At 39.1% G+C, this 15,446-nt stretch overlaps 2 protein-coding genes across 2 annotated transcripts; one reads left to right on the forward strand and one right to left on the reverse strand.

Annotated features, from left to right (window-relative positions):
• Positions 1-2,086: 2,086 nt before the first annotated feature.
• Positions 2,087-3,596, forward strand: LOC106924408 (uncharacterized). Its single transcript, XM_088012125.1, has 5 exons — positions 2,087-2,098; positions 2,248-2,713; positions 2,833-2,993; positions 3,181-3,409; positions 3,505-3,596. Exons 1-5 carry the CDS (start codon positions 2,087-2,089, stop codon positions 3,594-3,596), a joined length of 960 nt encoding a protein of 319 aa, XP_087868251.1.
• Positions 3,597-7,827: 4,231 nt separating this feature from the next.
• Positions 7,828-13,117, reverse strand: LOC106924410 (uncharacterized). Its single transcript, XM_088012126.1, has 7 exons — positions 13,107-13,117; positions 12,527-12,656; positions 10,387-10,480; positions 10,043-10,173; positions 9,167-9,309; positions 8,319-8,516; positions 7,828-8,241 (listed from the first exon to the last, which is right to left on the reverse strand). Exons 1-7 carry the CDS (start codon positions 13,115-13,117, stop codon positions 8,124-8,126), a joined length of 825 nt encoding a protein of 274 aa, XP_087868252.1. The 3' UTR covers positions 7,828-8,123.
• Between the last annotated feature and the right edge of the window lie 2,329 nt (positions 13,118-15,446).

Raw genomic sequence — 15,446 nt, forward strand, 5'->3', positions numbered from 1 at the left:
AGGGATTAGGTATGAAGAAAAGTATATAGATCATCACGAACCACACTCCATTAAGTGGTGGTAATGCTACTGAAAGTTTGTTGCCAACCGCCAATAAAAACCAACAAGAAGAAGATTAAGAGTGATTAAGGTGCCTTCCTGGCACCTCCCTGGTAGAGTAAAATAAATAAGAACACATTCTTTTCTGTGAATAATGTTTTGAAATATTTGTAGTTGACTTCGTTTGTCTTCGTCCTGGCACAATCTATAATTGCAAACTATTTTGCAGTCTTTTTTTTTCTTTCTTTTTTTTTTTTTTTTTACAAAAAAGGTATATATTATTTTTAAAATGCTGTGTTTGCTTGTGTATTGTAAAAGTAAAACGCGGTGACTGCTGTATTACTATTATTTATTTATTTTACCGAACTCGTACCGTCCATTTTTTCAAGTCAAACTGAACTGGGCGCGTAGAAGCTAACCTTTCATGGCGTCATGCTACTTATGTCTCAATCCTGTTTTTTTTTTATGTCAAGCTGCAGTTGTCTTATTTGCTAAACATGATTTGATGTCCCGGTTGTTAACATAAAAGCAGGTGGTCATTTAACTAAGGTAAATATACTTTCCATGTCAAGTTTGGGGGTTTAGAATAGTATGGTGAGGTCGAACGACGAACGAACGTAAACGGTTTTCCGTGTTTTAAAATTTAACATATAAGAACTGTTAAATTACAGAAAAAACTGTTAAATTACAGAAAAAACTCTGCCAGAAATTCTGTAAAAAAATAAAACAGGAAAATGTACTGGCAGAAAATTACCAGGACATTTTCCTGTTTTTTTATGGTTTTATTTTTTATTTTTTACTGTACATGTTAAGCTTTTGTTGCCTTTTGTATAAACAGTCATTTTCAATCAAGCTAAGGTTTTAAGACTGCACCATGTCTAATATATATTTTAATTTTCAGAGAAGTAATGAATGCCAAAGGAGTTTGTCCTGAAGAGGAAGCCTTGCACTTCATTGCTTCTGAGAAGGACAAAGACATATTTCAGAAGAAATTCATCAGTGAAGACAAAGGTATGCTTTTGTTTGATAATATAACGTTTTCTGTTTAATATCCTGAAGCAGGTTCTACTTTTAAAGAACCTCATCTGGGCTAGTGTGGAGTATGACACTGAGCTGCATATTGCTGCAGTCTGTGTTTATTATCTATATAACTATTATATGCTCTCAAGATTCAGCAAGTTTGAAGTCGCAGTTCAACATTGTGGGACTATAAATGCGAAGCTCAATGAAACCCTGGTTGTGTTTTTTAGGTTATGGAGTTATTGCCACCAAAAACATTGAGCCAGGAGAATTCCTGCTGGAGTATGTTGGAAGACATATCACTGGCTCTGAAGGAGAGGACCTGTATAAAGAGTACTCAGCTGAAGATGCAACATTTTTGCATTTCTACAACTTCCAAGGACAAAACTTCTGGTAAGTACAATTGTATGAACGTCCAAATTTTGAATCTAAGCCCAGGGATAAGTATAATTTATCTCTTTTTTTCCCAGCATTGATGGCAGTAAAGACACAGCAAGACTTGGAAGATTCATAAATGATGATCACATCAAGCCAAACAGCAAAATTAAAATTTTGAGTAACACAGTCAGAAGTCACTCTGTATTAATTTAGTAACTGTTTCATTTAACAAACAAACTGACTGAAATAATGTGTGTCTGTACCTTTATAACAGATATTGGATGAGCAACAAATACCACATCTGTGTGCATTTGCAATCACAGAAATTCTTGCAGGAGAAGAAATCGTCTACACCTATGAAAACCCCATCTGTCAATGGCGACAGGTATGTAACTTTTATTTACATATATTTTTATTTTATTCAAAGCATGTTTTAGCAAATGTCATACATCTCAGATACTACCTCTGCATCTCTCATTTGTACTATATTGTTAATAATGAGCTTTAAGTTGCATAAATGTTTGTTAACTTGTTTAAACTCAAAATGCAAAAACTGTCAAAGGTTAAAACAAACCAAATTGTGTATAATAATGTAATGCTGTAATTGTCCATTTTGTAGAAGACAACTTCCTTCTCTTCTAATGCACACATGGAAAAGAAGGTTAAGATTTGTGGAAGCTTTTTCTTCATCTTTATTCATTGAATAAATTCATTATGTTTTTCTATTATCTTTCTGCTGCAGCAGAAAGATAATACAAAAGATAATTGGTACTCTATTGTCCCATTGTTTCTTTTTGCTTAATTTTAAAGGAATCTCGATGGAAGAGCTCACTAGAAAATCTCAAGTCTGAGTCTGGCGTGGTGGAAATTGATGGCCTTGTATTCAATCCAAACATAAAGATTGCAAATGGATGCAATGAAGCAGAAGTCTTTCCAGGACTCTTCTGCAACGGCCCTGTGGCAGTCAAGCGATTTCTTAAACATATCAACAAAAGCCAATTGAAAATAGCAAACTTTCTATGTTCAGACAGATTAAAAACCAAACATCTGTTGCAGCCCCTTACTGTGATTGAAGACACTTACTTGGCCTATTTAGTCTTGCCTCTTTGTGAATATAATCTCAAAGACCTGATCGAAAATAAGGATTTTCCTGAGAGACAAAACCTGACTGAGCAGTGGAGACTGGGAATCTGTCAGGAGTTATTGCTGGGACTTCAGGAACTGCACTCACATGGAATGTTTCACGGAGATCTGAAGCCTGAAAACATCCTGTTTGGTAAAGGATGGGCAAACTGTACAGTCATTTTATTCACAAACGTTGATAATCAAAATGCTAATTTTGATTAAATTATGTTTTGATATTTGTATAACTAAAGATATTTTATTTGTCTACAGATATCAACAATAAAATGTGTATTGGAGACTTTGGAGCAAGTAGAAATCTGGATCCTGCAGACACTGCATCATTTTCACTAATAGGTGGAACTTTGTCCTGGGCCAGTTATGAGGATGTTGGAGATATAAAAAGCAAATCCAAGAAGGAGTCAGATATCCAGGTGCGTTGAACTTAAAATGCTCATTTAATTGTATACTAGACACTCGGATTGTTTGTTGCTCTATAATTTTGTTCAATCATTATTAAGTGTTTGGATTGCAATAATACTAATAACAGTCATTATTATTCTTCACTCTGCATAGTTTGACTTTGAGGACAAGGTTTTAATGTAATCCGTTACATTTTAGGTAGCGGGGTGCTTGGTGCATTACATCCTGACAGATGGACAACATCCCTTTCAAACTACAACCCCATACTTCAGGGATCCCACTGGGCTGATTCATAACATCAGAATGGCCAACTTCACTCTTCAGTGTGATGAAAGATGGAGTGGGTTAAAAGACATCATTACCCGGATGCTGAGCAGGTCACTTGAAGAATGTCCCACTATTGAAGAATCCCTTAAGGCTGTCATGTGTAAGTAGCATTGCTTTAAATAACTTTATGGGCTGGAAAACATTATCTTAAATTATACATAAAAACTGGTGAACCCTATTTTGTCTTATTTACAGGTTTGCCACATTGGTCTGATTATACTGGAACCACAAACAACACTGGGCTTGAGAATCAAAAAGCAGTAAGTCATTGTTTTCCAGTAGTGTAAGGCAATGTAAGTGTACTTTACTGTAAAACATTTAACGTCTTTCCACTGAAGAAATTTTATCTGACTTTTCAATCCATATTTAATACTTACTTTTATTGTCATTGATATATTCATTAATTCACTACTTTTTGTTGTTTTATTGCAAGATGGAACCCCCCATACAACAAACTTCAGATGAGACTGACATTGCAGACAGTACTGTCAGCGATCTGCTTGAAATTTCTGACTGTAAACCATTGTTTTCATCTTCTTTGATAGAAGAGGAATTTTCTGAGTTTGACATGGTAAGAAAAGATTTAATTATATAAGCAGCAATTACTTATATGATTATAACTAAGTATAAAGAAGTGGTGCGAGTATCACTTCTTTATACAGAAGTGGTACTCTTCTGTATAAAGAAGGTACCCTTTTCAAATTACTTTACAAAGAGTTAATTACTTTGCAAAGTAAAGTAATTTAGTAGTAGTAAAGTAGTAATATAGTGTCCTCGGGTCAAAATGACTCGCCACTGTGTTAAAACCCCCCAAAACACAGTGGCGTTTTGGGGGCCACTAAATGTTTTTTTTTTTTTTTTTTTTACTTGAAATTTTAAGACTTTTCCTAGATTTGTCCAAACAATATAAAAAAAATTAATGTTGCTTTTATTCACATTTCCATATAAGCTGTACAAAAAAGGTACAAAGGTGGTCTTCAGGTCAAAATGACCTGTGAGGTAAATAAGTTGAAATCAAGGTCACAGAGTTATTTACAAACCACAGAATGTTACAAAGTTTTAGTTGTGTCTCAGATCGATCAGTAGCAGAAGTGAACAAGGCTTCAGACTTCAGAAGACCACCTGTTATTTCAAGAGGTTATAAATGTGCTGGATAACAGGACCCCGAATTGTGTCTATGCTGAAGCCATGAGTGTGCGTTATAACACTGAAGAGGCTTAAGAGGTGATTTTCTCACATGTCCAGCCAGACTACTCTGATGCAGAAGAGGAAGTGAAGGTTGTATCCGAAGAAGAAGATGGAGAGGAATACAACCCAGAGCATGATGAATCTTCTTCTTCAGAAGAAGAAGAAGAAGACGAAGAAAACCCTGAAGCTGAAAGTGAGGCTTTCCTTTCAAAAAATGGCCAAATAACATGGTCCTCAGAGACATATGACCAACATGGCAGGCATGCAAAACGGTACATTGTAAAGATGACCCCAGGACCCACAAGGTATGCCGTTTCTCGTGTCCATGATATTGTTTCTACATTCTACCTGTTTATCACACCAGCAATAAAAAAAATAATCCTGGAGATGACAAATAGGGAGGGTTTTCGCAAATTTGGAGACAGCTGGAAAAAGATGGATGAGATTGACCTGCAGGCCTACATAGGGCTGCTAATCCTAGCAGGTGTATACAGGTCCCGGGGTGAGGCTGCAGCTAGTCTATGGGATGCAGAGAGTGGAAGGCCAATTTTCCGAGCCACAATGGCACTCAGCCTCTTTCGAATCTACTCAAAACTGATACAATTTGATGACCGTGAGACAAGACCAGCAAGACGTGTGAAAGACAAACTTGCACCCATAAGAGAGGTATGGGACAAGTGGGTGGAGCGGTTGCCCTACCTCTACAATCCAGGGCCTGATGTAACAGTGGATGAGCAACTGGTTCCATTTAGAGGTAATCTGTTTTCATATTTGTAATAAAAGTGATTTTCATTATTGATTTCTTTGACTGTTTTCTGTGACACTGATACTAATCACTGATGCTAATGTCTTTTGTCCAAAGGTCATTGTCCTTTCCGGCAGTATATGCCCAGCAAGCCAGCAAAATATGGGATCAAGTCATGGGTGACTTGTGATGCCAAATCAAGCTATGCTTGGAAAATGCAAATCTATACTGGGAAGTCAACCAGTGGATGCCCAGAGAAGAACCAGGGGATGCGAGTTGTGCTTGATGTGACAGAGGGACTGAGGGGTCACAATGTGACATGTGACAATTTCTTCACCTCTTATGAACTCGGACAGCAGCTCCTGAAGAGGAAGATCACCATGATTGGTACAGTTCGAAAGAACAAGCCTGAGCTCCCACCTGCACTGCTTGCGACAAAGGAGAGAAAGGTCTTCTCCTCAAAGTTTGCCTTCACTCCCACCACCACTCTAGTTTCCTACCTCCCAAAGAAAAACAAGAATGTAGTTCTTATGAGCACACTGCACAAAGACGGCGACATTAGCAATCGTGAGGACAGGAAGCCAAACATCATTCTGGACTACAACCACACCAAAGGAGGTGTAGACAACCTAGATAAGGTGATTGGAACATATAGCTGCAGAAGAATGACTGCCCGCTGGCCCCTGGTCATCTTCCACAACATCATTGATGTGTCCTCCTACAATGCCTTTGTGATTTGGAGAGAGATCAACCCGTCCTGGATGTCTGCTAAGAACAACAAGAGGAGGGTGTTCCTGGAGCAGCTAGGAAAGGCACTTGTAACTCCACACATTGAAAGAAGGACGCATGTCCCCCGCACAGAAGCCTCAGCAGCAGTTGTGAAAGCTATTCAGAGAGCAGCAGCTCCTGATCAACCTAAGGATCCATCTACCACAGTCACTTCCCCAGCTAAGCCAAATAAGAGGAAGAGATGTCAGTTCTGCCCTCAAAAGAAGGACTGTAAAACATATACCGCGTGCTGCAAGTGTAAGAAATATATCTGCAAAGGCCTTACACTTCCATACTGCCCTACATGTGCTAATTAGTTGAATGGGTTATGTTATTTTTCACGTTTTCATATCTTTGTCACATTTGTAGATTTAAACTTTCTGTCTTATTGCTTCAGTATTTCTACTTAACCTTATGTTCTCGCAGCAAGAAACACCAACATGGATGCTTCAAAGCAGGGAAGGAGCTGTTAGGTCTCTCCATTTCATCACAAATACTCATGTCTCACAAAGCCATGACATCCTGTTGGTTTTCCCTATTTGCTTGAAGGCAATTACACTTTGAATATTACACTGTGTGCACAGCTACTAGGCAAATCTTTTTCTTTTTTTGTTGCTCTGATTATTTGTACCAAAATGTTAATAAACCTCAAATATAAATGCTTAAGGAAGTAAAGTGAATTTCTATATTTATTGTCCAACTATTATCATGCCATAGACCAGAGAGCTGAACTGTTGATCTCCTGTTTCGGTTCAGTTGAGGAAGAGCGCCGTGTCGTCAGTTTTTCTATATTTAACACCTCTGCTGGCCGGTATTTGGATAAATGTAATGGAAAATAATTACTGTATTTTTTTTAAAGATACCGACAACTCCCTCTAGTAGTGTCTTCTAAAAACTGGCAGTACGTTTGGGAGTTGACATTGAGCCCATCTTCAACATGACTAGGTCCAACCAGCTGATCTTCAATAACACCAGGTCAGACCAGTAGACTCCAAGTAGAGCTTTAAGCCCATTGCTCATCCACCCACGGCCCTCTGGGAGACTTTTGATAACATTTTGACTTTTCAAAGTCAGCTAAATCTCTTTTTCGACCCAATTTGCCCAAAGAAAAGCAGAAATCTCCTTTTCAATATGAAGAGGAAGTATTCCAGGCAGCTCTAACCATATGCATTCACACACACACTCACACAGACACACACACACTCTTTTAATCCTGGCAGATTGAAAGCAGTGAAATCTTCTAAAGATTACTCTTTGTCTGTGTATTGTGTGTGTGTGTGTGACTTAATGCATGAAGCTCATGGGTCATTACCCTGTCAGCAGCAGGACATGAAAGGCCATTATCCAAAGGAGTCTGAACTATAAATATTTGATACGTGAAGAGGATGTCCTGTATCTCTCATTATGCACACCCTGTCATCTCAGGATTTGGCTACCGTTTAAAATTATGGAAATATTCGGTGGCTCACTAAAGCATTCACGCTCCCTTTGAGCTTTCATACATTTTCTCCCACTGTGACTAGAACATTTCAGTTATTTCATTAAATGTTTTTCTGAAGGAGCAACACACATATTTTGATGAAGTGGAAGGAGAATGATATAAACTTTTTTCAAACTTTTTACAGATAAAAAACCTAAATAGGTTGGTTTGTATTGGTATTTAACCTCACTGAATTAATATTTTGTACAACCATCTATTTGTTACGATCACAACTGCAATCTATTGGTGACTGGGAGAGGGATGTCTGATTTTTTTATTTATTTTTTGGTTTTACCTCCAAGACCCAAATTGAAGTAGAAGACACTGGATAGATTGATTAAGGCTTTTCTCTTGGAGAGCTATTTTTTTTTTATTATTTTTATCAAAATATTTTTATTATGTACAAAATATCTGACTTATAAAATATAAGCAAAACTCAATATTAACACAGTTCAAGTTTGCATATTATTGTCAAGTCTCTCACAAGCAGCTTTTGACAATCTCAGTAAATGTAGAAAATGTTAGCCAGCTAGTTTTCCTTCAAACTACAGACTGGCCTCCTCCGTGTTGTTGTAGTTTCGCAGGCTAAAAGCCAGAAATAGGCCAAGTCTGTTTTCATCCTCCCTCAGAGAGTCATAAAATGATACACATCCTGCTGGGTTCCGGTCCCTTCACCCGGAGGGGCAGCGAGTCTCCTGGAAGCTTGGGAATGCCGTCCAAGACCTCCAGGTTTGGCAAACAGGAGAAAACACTGCAAGAGAGGAGAAGAGACAGCAAATGAAGACGACCTCCAGGGAACGCACCTCATTATAGCCTCAGCCTACCCACTGTGCACGGTAGTCCCGACTGAAGGTCACTGGGTTGCGGGTCAGGTTAAGGGAGCGCAGTGGGCTGCTCCCCAGAGCCCCCAGCCCCCGCAGGGAGCTGATGGCGTTCTCCGACAAACAGAGGTGCTCCACTGCTGGGAGCTTTGGCAGCTGACGCAGACACACCAGTTGGTTACGATGCAGGTTTAGCATTTTGCACCTGCTTGGGCAGAAACCAATAGCACTTTGTGTTATTACAAAGGCTTCATCACAATTCATAAAGGGGTCTTAAAATTACCCGGAAAACAAGATAATTTGTGGAAGAATATGAAAGGGGAACTCAGTTTCTGATGTGCAGGTGGTTCTACTTTAATTAAAGACAAGCAGGCAGGGATTGACGAAACCGAAGCAGACAATTTGAGCAGGTATCATTTCTAATAAACAGCAGGATAAAAGAAAATACGGGCAGTCCTGGTGAATACGCAGCATCATCAGAGCCTAATATGGATACAGCTTTGATCTAGAAGCATGAAAAAAGTTCCTCCTCAAGCTGTTTTCTTTAAATACACCTTTATTTAAACCACTTAAAGGCGTGCCAGTCGAGTTTCACCAGCTGCCAGAAACACCATCTGGGGAACGTTTGTATCACAGATGCAACTTACAGCCTGAAGAAGGAGGAGAAGGAGCGGATGCGCAGGCTGAGGCAGGTCTATGTTACCTCTTGAGAAAACGTTCATATTCCATTTAAAGCACAGAGTGCATTCCGTACACAAATTTAAAACCACAACATGGTCAAACACCCTGATTTATTGGGAGATCAAATTATGTGTTTCATATTTACACAACGGATTTATCAAGTGTCGACTTTACCTTGGCAGACGTACCGAACTCAGGTCGGTGAGTGAGTTGTCGATCAGCTGTAGTATCTCCACGCGGATCAACCGTCGGAGGATGCGGAAAAAGTTCTCTCTCTGGTAGGGATCACCCAAGTTTTGGTAGGACAGATTTAGCTCCTATAGAAACAGAAGCTGTCAGGTCTCTGTCCTTCTTTTAGTTTTTCATCTGTACTTAACTTCTTCAGCGAGACAGAAACAACAGCAGACTTCTTTAAAACCAGAGTCTTTTTTTTTCCCGTTTTCTTGTAAGCTGAACCGTCTGCTACCACAGAGATTTCTGTTTTTGCTGTCAGCCTGCACAGACAGCAAGGCCACCAAAATCACAGGCGTTGCTGTAGAGCAGACTGTGTTTTTGAGTTTCTCAGCAAAACAAATAGTGGTGACATGAAACACTTGATGAATTTGCTGAAAATGACCTGGAAAACCTAAAGAGTTTCATAAATAAAAAATATATATATCAATGGGTCTTTGAACTCTCAACAGTGATCCAAAATATGGCAAATATTATGACAGAAAGGTTCCACCAGGAACAAAATGTAACTTTCCGAGTTTTTTGAGAGCCTTGCACAGAAGAGCGCATGAATGAGGACATGAAGCAGACGTATTGTGGAAAGAGAAAAGGGTGAAGATTCCTCTACCCTAGTGCCAAATGAGAGTTTTACAAAGTACGGGTGACGATTATTGTGGTAGACTGATTTTCACGTGACATTATTTCATTGAAATCCTTAACCATGGAAAAAACATAAATACTTAAGCTTCTATAAAGAATGAATTTATTTATTGGCGTTTTACACATTTTAATCAGGGGTGTCAATAACTGTGGCAAACTAAATAAATTCCTGTGGCTTACCAGACAGTTTTCCCAATTTTCTTGCAGTCTCTCCTCCCAGCTCTGCCCTTCCTCCTCTCTCCTCTTCCTCCTTCCTCTTTCCAAACAGAAATTTCTTCCTTCTCTGAAGTGAAACTCCTCCTCTGATGGTCCTTGTTTTGAAGAAAAAAAAAACAAACCCTGATTATTTGTGACCACCATTGCAATATATATTAGAATATCACTTAGCTAAAGTCTGCTTGCGATGCAATGTGTTACAAAAAAGGATGATCTTCTCCACAATATATCGGTGAGTAAAAAAATTACAACAGCTGTGTTTGTTTTTGTTTTTTAAAAACTGGTAGTCATCAAAGAAGATCACATGCCTTCTCTGACCCGGGGGCAGGTCAGCTGGTCGCCGGTGACCTCACACTGCTCCAGGCGGTGCCACGGCACAAACTGGAAGCGGCTTGAAGGAAGCTGGCGAGGACAAGAGGAGGACAGGGACATGTAAGTGAGAGCTCAGTCACAATATTGTAATCCTTGTGGACAGCATCTTTCAAAGCCATCCTGCATTTTTGCAACAAGTTGTGATGCATAATCAGGACATAAAGTACGAAGGCCTAGGCGTCATTCAGAGTAGCTTGATTTCAACAGAAAGTCAATGATTAATCAAAATTCAGCTCAGAAAAAAAGAACATGTTTGTGTTTAATGTGCCGCAGCCTCCAATCTGCCAAACTCCACACTAACCTACAATTAATGTGCCATTGTAAAGGCAATGACACATGTAATCAGACTGACAAGGGTTCAGATTGCCTCACAGGCCGACCGTAACCACTAACTGCCTGTTTTACCGACCTGGAAATAAAACTTTGTCTCCTCTCTGTATCTTTTACAAAGTTTGTTTGTTTTCCCTTTGTATTACTTCATGCGTCTCTTCAGCAGCTACAGTATTACAGGCTTCACGTCCCACTCTGCAAACTCAAATCAGAACTATTTACCACTTTCACTCAAACAGTAAACATTAAAATGCATCAAACTGTCAGTTCTGTTGAATACATCCTAATATTTATTGGACAGCCTAACAAATGCACATCAATCTACAGTATAAATTACATTTGTATATGTTTTCAATTTGATGTATCCAGCTGAATACCATTTACCTCAGAAGTTGAAGTTGGGAATAACGTTCACTTCAGATTTAACAGCATTCCAGTTAACATGGTCGGAGAAGTTGGACGTAGTAGCCATTGTTCGTAGCAACGCTAACAAACATCATCTTAAGCTGGACTTTCCATGTGCAAACACCATTTTTAATTTAGTCAATTGAGAGTTGCTGGTGCTACCTGTGACACTGATTTTAGACACACTCTTACAAAAACAATAGTAAGCTACTATTGCTAGTAGCTTACTATTGTTGATATGAGGAGCTGCCATGTTAGATCTCGAAGTCAGTATTTGAAGAGTTCTCAGATTCTCCAAGCCAGAAGTCCGACTTCGTATGGAAGGGCTCCGGTGTATTTTTCTAAGTGGGATGTCAAAATTTCCACGTTGCAACTACAAATAGATTGCAGCATTTATTCTCCATTTGCTTGACCCTTTCTTACCCCACAAACTCATTGTTGTTCACCTCTGCTTTGCCTTTGTAACTTCACACTTACATCTGTTAACACAAACACAGTGCAGGAGTGACCCCAGTGCACTTGACCACCACACACCTGCCGACAGAGTGGACACTTGTAAAACAGCCCTAAGACATCTGATCTTGTCATATAAAGCTGGAGGGACAGTAAAATTATGTTGTAAAGAACACACTTTGGATATTTTATGTCATAGACTAACTCGAAATAGCACATAGTAGTGATGTGGAAGAAAAATACTTCATGGTTTTCAAAATGTTTACCCTCAAATCTTTTGAAAACTGTGACATGCGTATCCTTTTCACTGTGACATACCTAAACACAATCCAGCACAAGGTAGTTCAGGTGACAGACGTCAGCTGGCAATTAAACAAATTCCACCTGTTGTACACCTGAATACAGCATCCACACTCTCTATCTTATTCTGATTCTGATTTCTAAAGAGTGTGCAAACCATTGTGTTCTTGTCCTTTCACTTTACAATCAGGCACTACCTTATGCTGCTGTACCACACACAATTCTTACAAAATACACGTAAGTTTGTGGTTGCAATGTGAGAAAATGTGAGAAAACCAAAAGGGGTGAATGTGAATAATTTTGCCAGGAAGGTACAATACATCAAAGCTCACCTTTTTAGCAAAGGACTGTACGTGTACCAAGTCTATATGCTTTAGATCTAATAGATGTAGAGATCTCTGCATATATAAGAGTATAGAGGATGAAAGATTATTTCAGTTGACGGCTGGAGGTGGGAGGCCAGAGGCATAAGAACCAGAAGAAGATACGATGAGAAAATGAGACAGAACAAAAAGAGAGGAGTGAAGAGAGAGAGGCTATAAGACAAGAGATGGCCCTGAGGAGCAGATGTTGGTGTGTGTCACTCACAGGTGTAGATACCAGTCCAGAATCAGGACTGTGGTCCACTGAGAGAGGTGTACGTGTAACTCCGAGCTCTGAGTACTGGGATGAGTGGGACTTAGGAAAACTTCCACTGAGCGTATTCACACCAGAAGAACTACGAGAGGAAAAATAGATTATGTTACGAGGAAAACCTGACATGGCGTGCATAGTACATTGATGCATTCACCTGAGTAAATAGGAGTTGTATGCTGCATTATTGTAATGTAAGCCCTGTGTGTGTGTGTGTGTGTGTGTGTGTGTGTGTGTGTGCTGACTGACACCCTGACCACTGGCAGAGTGGTTAGAGTTACAGTGAACTGGGCCTGACAATGCAGATTAGGACCCGTTGCCATGGCACCAGTGGACATCTGAGCAGGTGCTGTTAGTTTCTAATAGTGCCTGTCTGCAGGTGATAAGTGGACCCTGGTGTTTCTATAATGTATCCTACATGCTCTTTTCTGCTTAACATGAACCAGAGGGGGAAACAATTAAGAGATTCCAAACCTATATATTCTGTAATTTTCTTTTTAAAAAAACAGACAAATTTGTTCTGAATGGTACATACCTTTCTGACATGTCCCAATCGCCGTGTGATGATTTCTCCTGTCCTTTGTTAACACATTCTGAACTGTTCGGTGAAGCGCTGTTGCCCGGCAGCTGTTACCCATGGAGCCGTTGGCTTTGTTAATAATCACTCAGAGAAAGTTTACCCATCCTGTTTGCTCACCAACTCTGGCCCAGAGTCTGACACCGAAGCGGATCTCTGCTGTGCGTGAATGACAATACTGCCAGGACGCTGTGTGAAACCGCCAAGCTGCTGGTTGCCTGGCAACACTATTCAGGGTCACTACAACCCCAAATGAAAATTGGCTTTTTCTTTTTTGACTGTAATGATAAGCTCTGTACATTTTATTTATTTGTTTGTTTGTTGGTTTAACAGTGGCACCAATTTTTTTCCCCTTGAATCGACTGAAACAGAGGCAGAAATAGAGGCAGAGAAACATTTTGTTATCAGAGGGTATATTTCTTTAAACAGGCAAAACTAACTCTAAAGTAAACTGAACAAAAATGCATTTTCCAAGACAGTTTCATAGGTTTTTCCTACTTCCCCAATGATGAAATGCTAGCATAATCTGTTAAAGTACTGTAATTGTCAAACCCCCCCTCCCCCCATCTCTTTTATATACATGACGTTCTCTTGGTTTTTACCCTGATGACAAATTTAAAGTTTTGTTTTTCTTCGGATAAATAAAATACATTTAATTTAGGCTGTGTCATTTGCGAATAGTTACAAGGTTTTTCTTCGATTTATTTGTTATCTGGTTAATTTATTTTCCTTTGGAAACATCCATGGCCAGAGAGAGTCTATTGAATGGAGACTTCTGGCCCTCATGCTTTATATTATCCCTGTGTCGACCAAAGGCTAGTCTGAATATTAGTACTGGTCATTTCAGCGTTTTTCCATTTTCTATAGTTGTAGCTCTGATCTGTATCTGACTTTTTTGCCTACAACATGGAGCTATCAGCCATGCGGCATATCACGCCTGTAAGGATTGGGATGAAATCTATTTTTTGATGCATCATGATGCAGACATGGAGGATTCTGAATCAAATTCATCAATTGATTTATGAATTAATTTCTAGGAACCCGGAAGCCATAAAGTATGAATAAGTACAGCACCTTGACAGTTCATATTGAACAAACAAGGTTACATGCACTCAGTACCCTCTGCACAAAAGGGAAAACGGCTTAAACAGAAGCCACACTATTGAGATCAGTTGGTATAGCCATGACAAAGCTTCCCTGAACCTCAGAAAGTCTCAGCTAATTATAAAATGTATTGCAACTTTTACTGCAAAGGATCTGCAACCATCAAAGATGACAAACCAATCCCTACAACGGCAAGACAAATCCAAACTGATGGGATCACAGCCAGGTAGGACAGCAGGATCATGTGATGCATGCAGAGCTATTGCAATAGAATCCTATGCCACTGAAACACTTTTTAGGATGTGAGTTGTGTGCAGCAAACGAGAGCAGTGAATGAGAACTGCAGAGATAAAAAAAAAGATTATTGCAGAGAAATTGCAGATAACTAAACAAGTTCTTTTGAGTGGCAAATTAGGTGAGAGATTTTGGAATACGGTAAGATGTTTGATGGTTCTGCAGAGGTTCACAGACATTTGTTTTTGAGCTCTGGTGAAATTTTTAAATGTCTGTAGGAACTAATGTTTAAACTTGTTTGTTGATATTAAACATTCAATTGTGACTTGAAGCTAAATCGAGATAAAGTGATTTACTTGGTAATTTTTCATGTCTACATTCTGTATTTTGTATTGTCTTGGGCAAGAGGAAAAATATGAACATGAAGAAGACATAAGGCACAAACGTCATACCAGCTGGTACAAGATAAATAACCTCCTACACACGAGCCATAGATCCTCAGCAAGATAGCTAGTTGATAAAACACACATTGCACCCTCAAGATATTTATGTCCACACACCTTGCAGCCCTAGAATTTAAAAAATAAATTCTGTATCTAAAACCTCATGGTTATAGGATTGTGCAAGTTTGATTTGATCACAGGCATAATCTGTTTATCAGTTGTGTGTTTAGCTGTTTTAATGAGGTGTGTGATGCAAAATTAACTTTACCCATGCAGGACACTGTGGTGCACATTTCATGAAAAAAATAAGCTGTGCCAGTGTCTGAATTTACAAATGCTGAAGTATTTTTTGTAAAGTAACACATTTATTTTTTCTCCTCCTAATTCCAATTTATGTTTAAATAACCCAGCAGAAACTTATACAGTATGTTCTCATCACAGTTGTACAAGTCATGCTGCTTAAAACCTAAACAGTGTCCTTTAGTGATACAAAAGCACAGTAATCACACGCAAACGA

The sequence above is a fragment of the Poecilia mexicana genome, unplaced genomic scaffold, assembly GCF_051168715.1.
Source record: "Poecilia mexicana isolate PSO_F unplaced genomic scaffold, ASM5116871v1 scaffold_13, whole genome shotgun sequence".
NCBI lineage: Eukaryota > Metazoa > Chordata > Actinopteri > Cyprinodontiformes > Poeciliidae > Poecilia > Poecilia mexicana.